Raw genomic sequence first — 13,014 nt, forward strand, 5'->3', positions numbered from 1 at the left:
GGAAGGGAAAAGGCCGGGAATTTAACAAAGGCAGATGAACCTTTAATGCAGCAGAACCTCTGGGAGCCCTGAGACACTGTGTCCAGATGTTCCGAGGTCGCTGTAACCTGACTCCAAGAAGGAAGAGGATGTATTCCTTAAAATTCCCCGTGGTGCTTTAATTTACTGCAGTCTCACAGAGGCCGCATGTGGTGATCACAGGTGGGGTTTCACACTGACCATAAACGTGGAGTTGGGGGCAAAAGACTCCAATCCTTTCAGGTTTGCCTGCCAAGACGGTTGAGGAACAGATTTCCATGAAAACATCTCCCTTTCCCTGGGCTTCAGGGGCCAGAGGAAAACCCTCCAGCAGAGATTTTGCAGCACCAAGGACCCTCTCACTGACAACAATCAGGACCTGAGACTGCCCAACAAGGACTTGATCCCTTCCTGCCTGGGTGGAGAAGGGGAATTGGGAAGGAACACAACATTTTGAAGCTCCAGTTCTTATCTGTGGGCACATTTTTTTCCAAATAACCCCAGGAAAACGATCCCTCTCCATCTTTAGGACCCCACTGTCCCTGCAATATCAACCCTGCAGCGTCTCCAGCACAATCCCACTGCCCCTGGAATCCCAGAGATGGAGCTGATTTGGATGCACTGGGTTTCAGGGTGCCCCCCTCAGCAGCCCCTGACCCTTTTACCTTGGCTCTGCTCCCTCTGAGGTTTCTGGCTGCAGGAACGATCTGTGTTGGATGGTCAGAACGGGCAGATTTGCCCTTGTTGCTCCAGAGGGATTTGTGTGGGGATTACAACTGCTTTTCAAGGGCTGGCTATGGAATAAATGACATTATTGATGCCATAAAAGTAATCCCTGTCTCTTTCACACCCTCCACTCCTGCCATTCCCAAACCCATCCAATCAATGCAATCTGATTCGTTTTTCCAGAGGAAATTTTGAAATTCCTGTTGACTGCAATATCCTGAGTTTGGTACTGCTCCTGGATTTTGGCAGCTTCTCTCAGGGTGACCGTGATGTAGAACCTGGTCTAGTGGACAGGTCCCTGCCCAAGATGAGCTTTAAGCTCCATTCCAACCCAAACCACTCCAGGATTTTATGGAATTCCTGTCCCTTTCTGCTTGTTCACTCACAAAGTGTGGGGAATCCATCCATGAGCCATCCCAACCATCATTGCCACGCCACACTGGCCAAAATTTAGGACAAAACGTTCCCAAACTGCTCTTTTTGGGCACTTTTCTCCCAGACTTCCTCCATGCACCCCCTTTATCCATGATTTCTGCAAGGAGGGCACTTGCTTTCTCAGCCTTTCCGAAACTGGCACCCATCTGGGATTTCTCCCTGCTTCCAGGCTTTTCTAATCGGAGCAGGGTGGAAATGTAAAGTGCTGCTTCTCTCCCTGAACAGCTCCACGAGTTGACACCAAGCCCAGACCAAACCCACGTGGTTCCTGCTGAGCTTAACCCGACTCCAGAGGGGGTTTCACGTGTGGGAGAAGTTACTCAGGAACATGGACAAACCATCCTGCTGTGCTCCTGGCAGAGATGGAATTAAAACCCAAGAGTCCCTCAGAAGAAAGCAGGAGAGGTGAGACCTCGTGCTGCAGACACCTGCCTGCATCGAGGTGTTCTGGGGCTCAGCTCAGGGTTTAGACCAGCAAGAAAAATCCAGGACCCTCTGCACAATGCCAGCAGAAATCTTGGGATCATGGAATGGTTTGGGTTTGAAGGGACCTCAAAGCTCATCTCCAACCCTCTGCCCTGGGCAGCGACTCCTTCCACTAGCCCAGGTTGCTCCAAGCCCTGTCCAGCCTGGCCTTGGAAACCTTCAGGGATGGGGATGCCACAATCTGTTGGGAAAAGGGAAAGCAAGATTGGGGTTTGCAAACAATTCTCCACTGACTACTGACCACGGCCCAGCATCTCCATCCCACGTTCAGGGGAAGGAGCCTGTCCCAGCGCAGCACCAAACAAACCCCAGCTGCTCCAAGAGTATCCTGCACTGATCTCTGAGTCACAGCTCCAAAAATCCCAGTTTTTATAGGAAGATGAAAGTAATGAGTGACACAGGTTTCCTGCAATTTCTGGCTGTTGCATCACCAAAGAGATAACGGCCCTGCTGGAGCCTGGGGAACGGGATGATGCAGCTGTGTAAACTGCGTGTGGGCTAAAGCATCCCAGGGCTGCATCCTCATCCCAATGCTTCCAAAGCAAAATAAAACCTCTCTGGAGGCAGCAGCGTTTCACAGGAACATTAAAACCCAGAACAAGCAGAAGAGTTATTCTCATCAAAGCAGGAAAATAGAAAATCCATCTTCACCTCCATCCCTGAGCAGCCCGGACACCAAGGTCCATCCTCTGAAATTATGTGGGGTTTGTTTAAATTGCTTTAATTAAAGCTGTCCCATCTCTGTGTGAGGAGGACTGGGAAAACTTCCACCTCTGTCTGTGGATGCTTCTACACATCCAGCTGACACGAGGTGGGCTCAAATCCCCACTATCCACAGGCAAAAAGCACACACTCATTTAACTTGACCGGACAGAACTGATTGGAATATGCAAATTAATTTTAAAGTAACTGTAAATTGACCCCCTGGGAGGACAGAAGCCAGAGGTGCCCAGAGAAGCTGTGGCTGCCCTCTCCCTGGAAGTGCCCAAGGCCAGGCTGGATGGGGCTTGGAGCAACCTGGGATGGTGGAAGGTGTTGGGGTTGGAACTGGATGAGCTTGAAGGTCCCTTCCAACCCAAACCATTCCAAGAAAACCATGCCAGGAACCCACAGTAAGAACATAATTGAAACTGCTCTGACAGCCAGTGCTACCAGAGGGAAGATTAAGGAGCAGGGATGGGAAGAAGCCTCCTTTCAGCCGGGAAAGTCACTACACCAGCAGCAAAATCCTCTTCTCGCTCCACGCACACCACACCAAAGGCATCATCCCACTCCAGCCCCTTCCACTCCTCACATGGGCTCATTCTGTCTTCACACGTCCATCTCTGACACCAATAACTGATTTTCTTCATAATAAATGTATTAAAAATTCCCTTTCAAAGAAGTTCCTCATCTGCCATCTGTTTCCAGTTAGGCTGTTCTGATTTCATCTTCTTTTTCTTTTTTTGAAATGGAATAGAAAACATAATTTAAAGGTCCTGTCATCTTGCTGGTGGGAGGAGAGATCCCAGATCCCAAATCCCACCACTGTCACCCTGCCCTGGGAAGGTGCAAAGGGACCAGTCCAGATCAGGACTAAGGGACAGAAAATGGGATTAAACTCGGAAGAACTTCACCATGTCTTCAAACCATTGCACTGAAACCGGAGAAATTCAAGGATATTTAAAGATATTTGACACGTTTTAGTGGGCGAGTGCTCTGGCTTGGGCACAGGAATGGACTGTGATGGTTTCTCTCAGTGTTAGCAGCTACACCTAAATGTAAATAAATAATTATCCCAGGAAATATGGTACCAGAGCATGGTGAAGATCCTGTCATGGACACCAGGAACATCTCTGCTTTCCAGCTGCTCTGGCTCTCATCGGACAGAAATGTTTTATGCCCTCACTCACACGTGCAACACATCCTTTATCTCCCAGCCTGGGCCCGAATGCTGAATCCCATCTGGGAAGTGCAGCTGTTGGAAGCTCCTGCAGCCCGGCCAGCTCGGATCGTTGCACTGCCAGCATCCTCGGCATCGATTTTCCCCATCCAGCCCAAGCACCTGGAAATTCTGCTGGAGGACGCAAAGGTTCTGGAGCACGGAGGAAGCTTGAGAATCAGGTGAAAAATTCCAACAGGGAGAAAAACCAACCACCTCGAGCTGCCCCGGAGCCCAGGGAGGTGGAATCCTCCTCAGGCTCTTCCCTTGGGAATTCCCACGTAATTCCATCGGCTCTGGAAGGTGTTCCTGGAGCGGGAAGAGCGGACAGGGAGCAGCACAGAAAGAGAGAGCTGAGAGCCCCTGGAAAGCTGTAATGTGGCCAACACACCAGGATTGGGGGAGTTTCCACTACATTTAAGCAAATCTCGCAATTTAAGGAGTCAGTGCTCAGCAATATTCCCAGGGACACCGTGGCCCACCCTGTCCCCGTGGCTCTCTGGCACAGAGGTGGCACCAAACTGGGCCACCAGCACTGGGCCAGCCCGGCACACGTGGCAGCTTCCAGCAGGAACCTGAAACTCTGCTGGAGCTCATCCCTGCCTCCCCTCCCTGCTGCCCCACGAGCGAACGCACGCGGCCCTAGAACCACCCCGTGCTTGTGCACAGCCAAACCCACTGCAGCTCCCGTTGGCCCCAAAGCCAAGAGCCCCGGTCAGGAGTGAAAACAAATCCCAACCTTCCTGCTGCATTTTTACAGCCATGGCAGCGCTTCCCACCCCGGGGGCCTCCCATGCAAATCTGATTTCACGGCTGGGCGTCAAATCTCCCTCTCAGGTTTAACAGCAAAGCCAGGAGCAGTAGCAAAGGTGAGCTGACAGCCATGCCAGGCCGGATGGGGTTACCAGAGACACTCCAAACCCTGCTCCATGGAAAACCAGCCCCTTCCGAGCCAACCAAAGGCAGAAGCACGGGAATCCGAGGCTGACGGAGTCCTGAAGAGCCACGTTTGATTCCCAACTTTAAAAAGCCCCAAGCCCGAGGCTGTGGGATGCCTCCAAAGCCCCTGGCGTGCCAGCAGGATGAGTGATGGTAAACGAGCCCAGCTCCAGGCTCAGCTGCTGCCAGGCGGCTCCGCCCGTTGGAGTCACTGCCGGTCCCCTCTCCAATTAATCAAATTCCCATACTGATTAACAGCATGATTCATGGCTCTCGTTAGGAGCATTCTGGAACAAACAAGGCTGTATTTCAAGGCCACTGGCTTAATGGTTAAAATAAATACCTTCCAAATTTCTATTTTCAAGTAGCTGAACCTTTTCCACCTTTACAACTAATTCAGACTTCCTTCAAATTATTTTTCTAAGTAATATAACAATTTGTTTTTCATTAGAGCTTGTCAAAGCCGGACTTGGGTTTATTTTGAGAGAAACCAGCGCTCTCCAGAAACTGTTTAGTACAATCTGAATGACGCCCAAAGGGGTTATTGCAGCCACAATCAAAATAGAGTTTACAGCACTGGCTTGGGGTGACACTTTATTTAATGATTTCAAAAAAAAGAGAGGAGAAAAAACCCCCAGCGCCCTGAATCAGGAGCTAATTAAATGCACTCCTATGGCTCCCAGTAAGTGTTTCTCAGTCCCTCTGACTACTGCAGAATGCAAGGACTTAACTTGTTGTTAACTAATCCCAGACCCCATTATGGGAGCCGTGTTATTTACTGGTTTGGGGTGGTATGTGCTGCTATTCCCGTGTCTGGCACAGCAGAGCCTATCAAGCTGGATGTGAAATCAAATATCAGAGTGATTAAATAGTTTGGGTTCTGCCTGCTTAACTCAGAATGTTTCTTGTTGGGGGGTGTAGAGCTTGGTATTTAATTTAAGGGGGCTTAAATGTAACAGATGCCCTGTGACTGCTTTGATTCCACGTTCCTTTTGTTTTGCTGCACAGAAAAGCTGAGCTGGAGCAGCGCCAGGGCTGAGGGAAGAGATCTGGGGGATCCAGGAGGGAGTGAGGGGCACGGACACCCGGGCCACCCTCGCCCTGGGACCAGGATGGGTGCACAGCGCTGGGGATCAACCTCCATAATCCCAGTCCAAAGTTCCAACATTCCCAAAGAACCTCTGAATCTCTCTCCCTGCATCTTCCATCTCTCACCCGAGTCCAAAGCGGATTTTTAAACAACTGAACTGCAAAACTCTTTTCCATGGGTCCGTTCCTCCAGTCGTGTCCTGCTGTTTGCTTTCCTGGGATTCTCTGTTTGTTCTTTCTTTCTAAACCACAACAAAATCAACAAGGTTTGGACTTCGGTGAAGGCTGAATTTCCTCTGTTCTCGCAGGGGAGGCCCTGCCCAGCCCAGGCAGTGACACCCACCCAGTCCCACCCTGCCAGCGCTGCCGGGCCGGGGGCCACGGGGGGCCACGCTCCCCAGCATCCTTAGGGATTTATAGAAAAGCAGGAAAGGGACTTTTTACAGGGGTATGGAGTGACAGAACAAGAGGGAATGGATTTAAACTGAAAGAAAACAGATTTATATTGGTTATCAGGAAGGAATTGTTCCCTGTGAGGGTGCGGAGGCCCTGGCACAGGGTGCCCAGAGAAGCTGTGGCTGCCCCTGGATCCCTGGAAGTGTCCAAGGCCAGGTTGGATGGGGTTTGGAGCACCCTGGGATAGTGGAAGGTGTCCCTACCCATGGCAGAGGTGGCACTGGATGGGCTTTAAGGCCCTTCCACCCCAAACCAGTCTGGGATTCTGTGAACTGCAGAATAATTCCTGAATTTTCTGGCTGCTCCATCCTCCAGTTAATTGGGCACCAATACAGAAAAACCCCTCCCTGAGCAGTGCCCGTGTCCTGTGGGTGCACAATTAAAGCCCTAACGAAGGGCCTGATCCTCCTGCCACGAGCCTGGCGCTTGCCTAACCCCGCTAATCCTGCTGGAGACACCCCTGATTTACACCAGCCCTGCAATGAGAACAAACCCCAGCTCGGGTCTGACAAGTGAAAACAAACACTGGATTCAGACACTTTCTGCAGGGAAGGGGGGGCTGCTTAATTTTTGTTCCCTCTCTCCAGGCTGCTGCTGTGACCTCTGCTACCTCCGAAGTCAGCAACACAATCTCTTGCAGCTGTGGCACCGCAGCAGCCTGATCCAATTTGTGTGTGTGCGGCTGCAGGGGCAGCTCATCCCTCCAGCATCTCCTGGCATGGCAGAGGCAGCGCTGGGACAACAGGGGGCTCGGTCCTCCCCTCCCGAAAAGAGGGGGGAACCCCCACTTGGCCTCCCCTGCCTTCCTGGAGAGATGGGAATAAAATCAACCAGAGGGAAACGTCCGTTTCTATCAAAATTTTTAAGAGGCTGGGGTTTGGCCAAGCCAAAGAGGAAAAAAAAAAGCCAGAAAATATCTGTTCAACAACTGTTTTCTGCCTGAGAAGGAAAAAAAAATGAGGAGGAAAATGACTTTGTTCCCACTCTCCTGCACATTCCCAGCTCCCAGGGGCTGTGTGTCCCTGGTGCAGTGCCCAGCTGGGCAAGGGTAGTGCTGGGAGCTTGTTTTCCAAGGGAACAGAGCCGGAGCTTTCTGCCACATTCCCCCTTGGGGTCCCTCTCCCAGCGGGTCCCCCCATCCCTCTCCAGCTCCTGAAGTCCCCGTGTTCCTTGGCTGGATGCCGGGAGCTGCCTCGGGTGGTTCCTTCTCCAGGCTCTGAACCTTGGAGGGGTTTTGGCTGGGGAGGTTTTATCTCTGCCTGCTGGAATTGTGCCTCGCTCCTGGCATTGTCATCCCTCTGCTCTGGAGATGGATCCTGCTGAAAACCATCCCGGGATTGCTGGGGTGCAGGGAAGAACTGGCAACGCCAACACTCAGGATCTGGAGCGGGGAAATATTCCACAACCACTTCTGCTCCTTCAGGGAATTCTGTCCTGGTATGTGATGTGGGGCTGAGCTCATCCAGGGGCTTCTCCAGCCACAAGGATGCTCCAGGGGCCACGGGAAGGAGTCAGGCTCCACAAATCCATCCAGATCCAAAGGGATTTAAAAGCTTCAAACTCTCCCCACATTCCAAACTCCCCAGATTGTGCCTTTCTGGCTGTGACCAGGAAGCAAAGCAATGGCCCTGGCCCTTCCAACAGCACCAGCCGGGGACTTTCCATTCTATTTATTCATTTATGGATTTCACCTTTCTCATCCTGAAGCTCCTTCCCACCTGGCACTGCCAAATCCACCCTAGCCCCCTCCCTCCCTCCCTCCAACCCAGCACTACCTGCCAGCTCTGAGGGGCAAGGTGGCTTTTTCCTGCCTTTTTCTTGGCTTTCCTCTTGCTTCCCCTCATCAACTCTTTTGCCAAGCAGTGCAATTTTACTGCCTGGCTTCCAAGGAGCCAAGAAATACGTTTGCTGGTGTGAGCTGTGAGTTAGACAGCGTGAAAAACATGCAGATCCAGGGCTTTTAGAGGCAGATCCAGGGTTTTGAGGAGGCAGCTCCAGGGAGCAGCAAAACCCCTGCTGAGCTGCAGGATTTGCCCTCCCCAGCAGCACTTCCAACCTCCCACCTCCTAAAACCCCACAAACTCCTCGATGTATGGGCAGGCTCTGCCCTGGTACTTCTACAGAACCAAGAATAAGAGTCCAGACCTCACGTGGGGACTCCAAGATCTCTTCTTCCCCCTTCCAGGTACTGACAGCCACATTTTGGATTTGATTTCTCCTGCACACTGGGGTGTTTCAGATCCAGGTGTGCATTTCTGAGGCCCAGACCCCACCTCCACTGCAACAACCAGCCAATCTCAGAATGGTTAAGGTTGGAAAAGCTCTTTAAGAATCACCAAATCCAACCATCAAGCACCACATTCACCACTACCCCGTGTCCTGAAGTGTCACATCCACACGTTTTCTGAACACTTCCAGGGATAATTTATTCCTGGCAGAGACAATTGGCAGCAATGCCCAGGAGATCCACAGAAATGGTGGGGTTTGAGCTGAGCTCACAAGGGGACCGTGGCAAAAACCCTAAAGCTGAGGGGCAGGAAGCCACTGCAGAAGGGACCATTCCTGGCCAGGAGCAGCAACAGCGAGCCCTGCATGAAGCTGCCTGGGAATGGGCTCATCCAGAGGGTCCCTGTGGCCCCTCCAGGGGGGAATCAAGGTGCTGGCAGCACTCTGGGGTCCATCAAATCCACCCTAAATTCCACCATCAAATCCCAACTCCAGCAGGGACCTCCTGTGCACATCCAGGCTGGGAACAACGTGGAGCTTGCAGCTCCCTCGGGATAACTCCAGGCTGGGATCACAACCCCACAGGAATCCCATGGTGAACACACATCCACCCTCAGGCTGCTGAGCCCCTCCTCTCTGACGTTTCCAGCCTCACTAAGCCTTTTTTTCCTTACAAACGTGAAGCAGGCAAGAAGAATAAGTTCACACTTGGAAAAAAACCCCACTCCCCTCCTTTAAAGCCCAACTTTTTTTGGGTTCCTGACAAAGCAATATTCTCCAGGCCAGTTGGAATCTGGAAAAGTATACTCACTCAACCTAGCCACCATGACTCCAATAACAATTATAAAATGTCCAATAAAACTTGTCTGTAATGTCAATTCAAATCTTGAAAAGCAGAATTAAGTGGTATATCAACATTAAACTTTATTGCTTCCTTTGCAGAGCACAAGGATTGTCAATAAAAGTCATTCTGAATGAAGAAAAGGGCAGTAAATATTAAATAAACAGGTTTTTGTTGAAATGCTATAAATGCACCAGAGCTGCCTCTTACACTGGGACCCTTTCTGCCTTTGCAGACTCCCCTTGTGATCGAAATAAGTCAGTAATTGCCAACTATCAATAAAGGGCCAATTAAAGGGCGCTTGATGCCTGCATTTACTCGCTGTCATTAGGAGCCTTTATGGGGTGGACTCGGCTGCTCCAGGTCCCCGTGGCTCTGTCTGACGTCCCCCAGCCCCCCCAGGGCCCTGCTGCTCGTTAGGGCCCCTGGAGGAGCCAGGAAGGAGCTGGAGACTCCTGGCCAGGAGCTCGGCAGGGACGGAGCAACCCCGAGGTGAGAAGGGGATGGGAGGGGAGCATTGAACATGAAATGGGTTGGGGTGGGAGGGACCTTAAAGATCATCTTGTTCCAACCCTCAGGGACACCTTCCACTGTCCCAGCGTGCTCCAGCCTGGCCTGGGACACTCCCAGGGATGGAGCAGCCCCAGCTTCTCTGGGCACCCTGTGCCAGGGCCTCCCCACCCTCCCAGGGAAGGATTTCTTCCCAATATCCCACCTAGCCCTGCCCTCCTTCATCTTAACCAGCAGAGAGGGGAGGTTTTGCTTTGTCCATGAGACAAAACAGGAGTATTTTTAGGGTCAGGCTGAATAAAATCCTCCCAGTGCCTCTGAAAACCTCAGGTGTGACATCTGTCACAAACACAGCTGGCACTTCTGGAGTGACACCCTGGGACCTCCCTGGGTCACACCTCTCCCTCCAGCTGCTCAAGATCCATCCCAACCCAACCAAAGCTGCCCCCAAAAGCTGTGCAGAGGTAAAAGCTGACGTTCAGTGGCACCCAGACACAACAGGAAGCGTTTGGGAAGCAGAAGGAACCGGGGACTCTGCGAGGGCACAAACCCGGTGGGGTTTCTGTCAGACCTTTAAAACCCGATCAGCATTTTTGTGGTTTACCAAGGGGGTTTATGAGCTGTTCTCCAGTTTAATCATCACATGAACTCACAGGAAGCAGCAACAGCTCCTGAGTATGAATTTCACGATGCTGAAATGATGCTGAACAAAGACAGGGCAGCAAGGGCTGGAAACGGAGTGTCTGAGAGGTTTAATGAGCTCTTTGAGCTCTGCCAGGGCAGAGAGGACAAAAATCAGATGGGCTCTAGGAAAGTATTTCTGCAGCAGCTTTTGTCCTCTGAGTTCTGCAGAGGTACAAAGAAAACCCACCCAAAAATCAACTGGAACGTGAATCCATTACATTTTCAAGGAATTATTTCCATTCTGAGCCTCGGCTCAGTCAGTCTGGTGTTTGTGAAGAGCAGCTCAACCACTGTCAGAGACAAAGAACAATCCTTGAATGATCAACACAGAAAGAAGAAGCCCTTCAGAGCGGGAAAGACGTCTACAAAGATTAACTTTTGGGGGAATGACAGGGATTCCCCAGAGCTGTCGGAGCTGCAGGATCAGACCCTTTGCACTGATCCTGGGCTGCCGTTTCTCTGCCACACAGAAACCAAACCTCCAGCAAAGCACTGAGAGCAGTGGCAAGCACCCAGGAATTCCTGGCTGGGAATCATCCTCATTCCCTGGAGCCTGAGCTCCTGTCCTGCCCCCTGAGCCCGGTGCTGCTCAGAGGAGTCGGGAAGCCCAGCGCTGGAGAGGATGGGAGCCTCAGGAAGGAGAGCAGGAGCAGCTCACCTGGAACAGCATCTGCAGGAGCCCGTGCAGGATGCACATCCTTCGGCCCAGGAGCAGGAAGAAGGGCACCAGCAGCTCAATGAAGTGGTTGACCAAGGTCTCGAAGCGGTGGAACCACCACGGCGAGCGGTGCATGAAGTATGAGATGGGGTTGGGCACCGGCTGCGTCTGGAATATAACAGGAAAAAAGGAATTAATCCCCTCCAAAACTTGTTACGAAGGGCAACTACAAAGGTCTGGCCTTATTCCTTATTTCTCTCCCCAAGTGTGCCCTCAGGAGAACCATCCTTCACCTCTGGGAACTCGTTTCTTGGCAGAGAAAATGACTTCATTCAAGTTTTTTCACGCATCTTTAAACAAATTCATCTTTTAAAAACCAAGACTTTCAGTTTCCCTTTTGTCATCACAACCAAACCCCATCTTAAATGAACCCCACTATTATTTGACACTGAAATCTTACACTTAGCTCAGCATTGAGGGATGTTAAACTGAGTGAAGATCCTCAGAGCAACGGAGCAGATCCAGAAACTGAGCCCAAGATTTGCTCAGGGTCAGGCCTTGGGTCAAACAGAGCCAGGAATGGAAACCAGATTTCAAAACCTCGGAGATCTGCTTTCAAAATGTTTAAAATTCAAATAAATGTGGTGGTAGAGCTGCTTTCCAAGATGGTAATTTGGGAGAGGAAAGTGTAATTCCTCTAAGCATGTTATACTGGTTAAGGTATTTACATACTGGCCTTGGGACAATATTATTCTTTTATCAGCCTGAAATTTTTTGACACGGGGAGATTTTTCCATCGAGGACAAGAAAGCGGCAAATTTTTCGAAGGGAGCAACCCCAAATTCTGATATGTTAATAGGTGCCACCCTAAGAAATCCCACAAGTGGAGCAAAAAGAAATGTTAATTTATCTGAGCGTATCTGACAGCCTCAAATTCCCCGGTATTGTTTTAAAACTGCGACAACAACAAAAAAAGAGAGAGGTCGAAAACACCAATGTTAATTGAAGGAGACACAACACATCTTTAAATTATTTGTAGTTAAATCCAAAATACAAACAAACCAGGGAAAATCCTGTAGGATGCATGGCAGCCGAGCACGCTCCCACTGCCAAATCCCACAACTATTGTAATTCCTTATTAGCAAAGCTGGGATTAATAAAGCTCTTGCTTCGCCTGGGTTGGAGGCTGCTGTGGCCCCTTAGGACAGGAGACCGCATCCTTCCTTCCCGGATGGAGCCGGGCCGGGGTCAGGGAGCTGTGCCAAGGCCACTCTGGCCAGGCTGGGGGGTCAGGGCAGCCCCAGGTGCCCCCCAGGGTCCTTCCCCTCTGCCAGGACCTGCTTCCAGTTAATCCCGTGTTGGGCTCCTCGCAGCATTCCCAGGGAGGCTCGCAAAGGGGTGTTTTTACCTTGATCCCAAATTGCTGAGAAATGCTTTTATCCTTCCAAACATGCAGGTTGTTCCTTGGCTCTTTTTAATGTTTTTATTATTATTATTATTATTATTAGTTTTAAAGTGCTTTAACCAAGCCTGACCCAGCTGAGGTATTGATCCAACAGGCTGGAATGTTTGGCACTTATGGATGAGGACCACGGAGAGCAGGCAGAATTACTAATTCCACACCTACTTATAATTGTAATTAATACATTAATGTTTTATTCCCACTTGTTGTTTGGGCTGGGACTGGAGATATTGTCATCCCAAATTGTTTAAGGGCAGAAAGAGAAAATTCCAGCCTCAAATCCCACTGCAGTGGGAAGTTCAAGGCCAGCTTGGAGGCTGTGAGGGTGGGGAGGGCCTGGCACAGGGTGCCCAGAGAAGCTGGGGCCGCCCCTGGATCCCTGGCAGTGTCCAAGGCCAGGTTGGACAGGGCTTGGAGCAGCCTGGGATAGTGGAAGGTGTCCCTGGCCATGGCAGGGGTGGGAATGGGATGAGCTTTAAGGTCCCTTCCAGCCCAAACCAGTCTGGGATTTCAGGATAAACCAAACCCCAGTGATAGAGAAGTGATTCACACGTCCCAGATAT

At 50.9% G+C, this 13,014-nt stretch overlaps 1 protein-coding gene across 1 annotated transcript in view; it reads right to left on the minus strand.

Moving 5' to 3' along the window:
* LOC138118807 (lipase maturation factor 1-like) overlaps positions 1–13,014 on the minus strand; it is a 98,090-nt gene that overhangs the window by 35,315 nt on the left and 49,761 nt on the right. Inside the window, exon 3 of the mRNA XM_069030027.1 lies at positions 10,990–11,157. Within this exon, the coding sequence (XP_068886128.1) occupies positions 10,990–11,157 (168 nt within the window). The remainder of the gene's footprint in view (positions 1–10,989; positions 11,158–13,014) is intronic.

This window comes from Aphelocoma coerulescens, chromosome 14, assembly GCF_041296385.1.
Source record: "Aphelocoma coerulescens isolate FSJ_1873_10779 chromosome 14, UR_Acoe_1.0, whole genome shotgun sequence".
Classification (NCBI taxonomy): domain Eukaryota; kingdom Metazoa; phylum Chordata; class Aves; order Passeriformes; family Corvidae; genus Aphelocoma; species Aphelocoma coerulescens.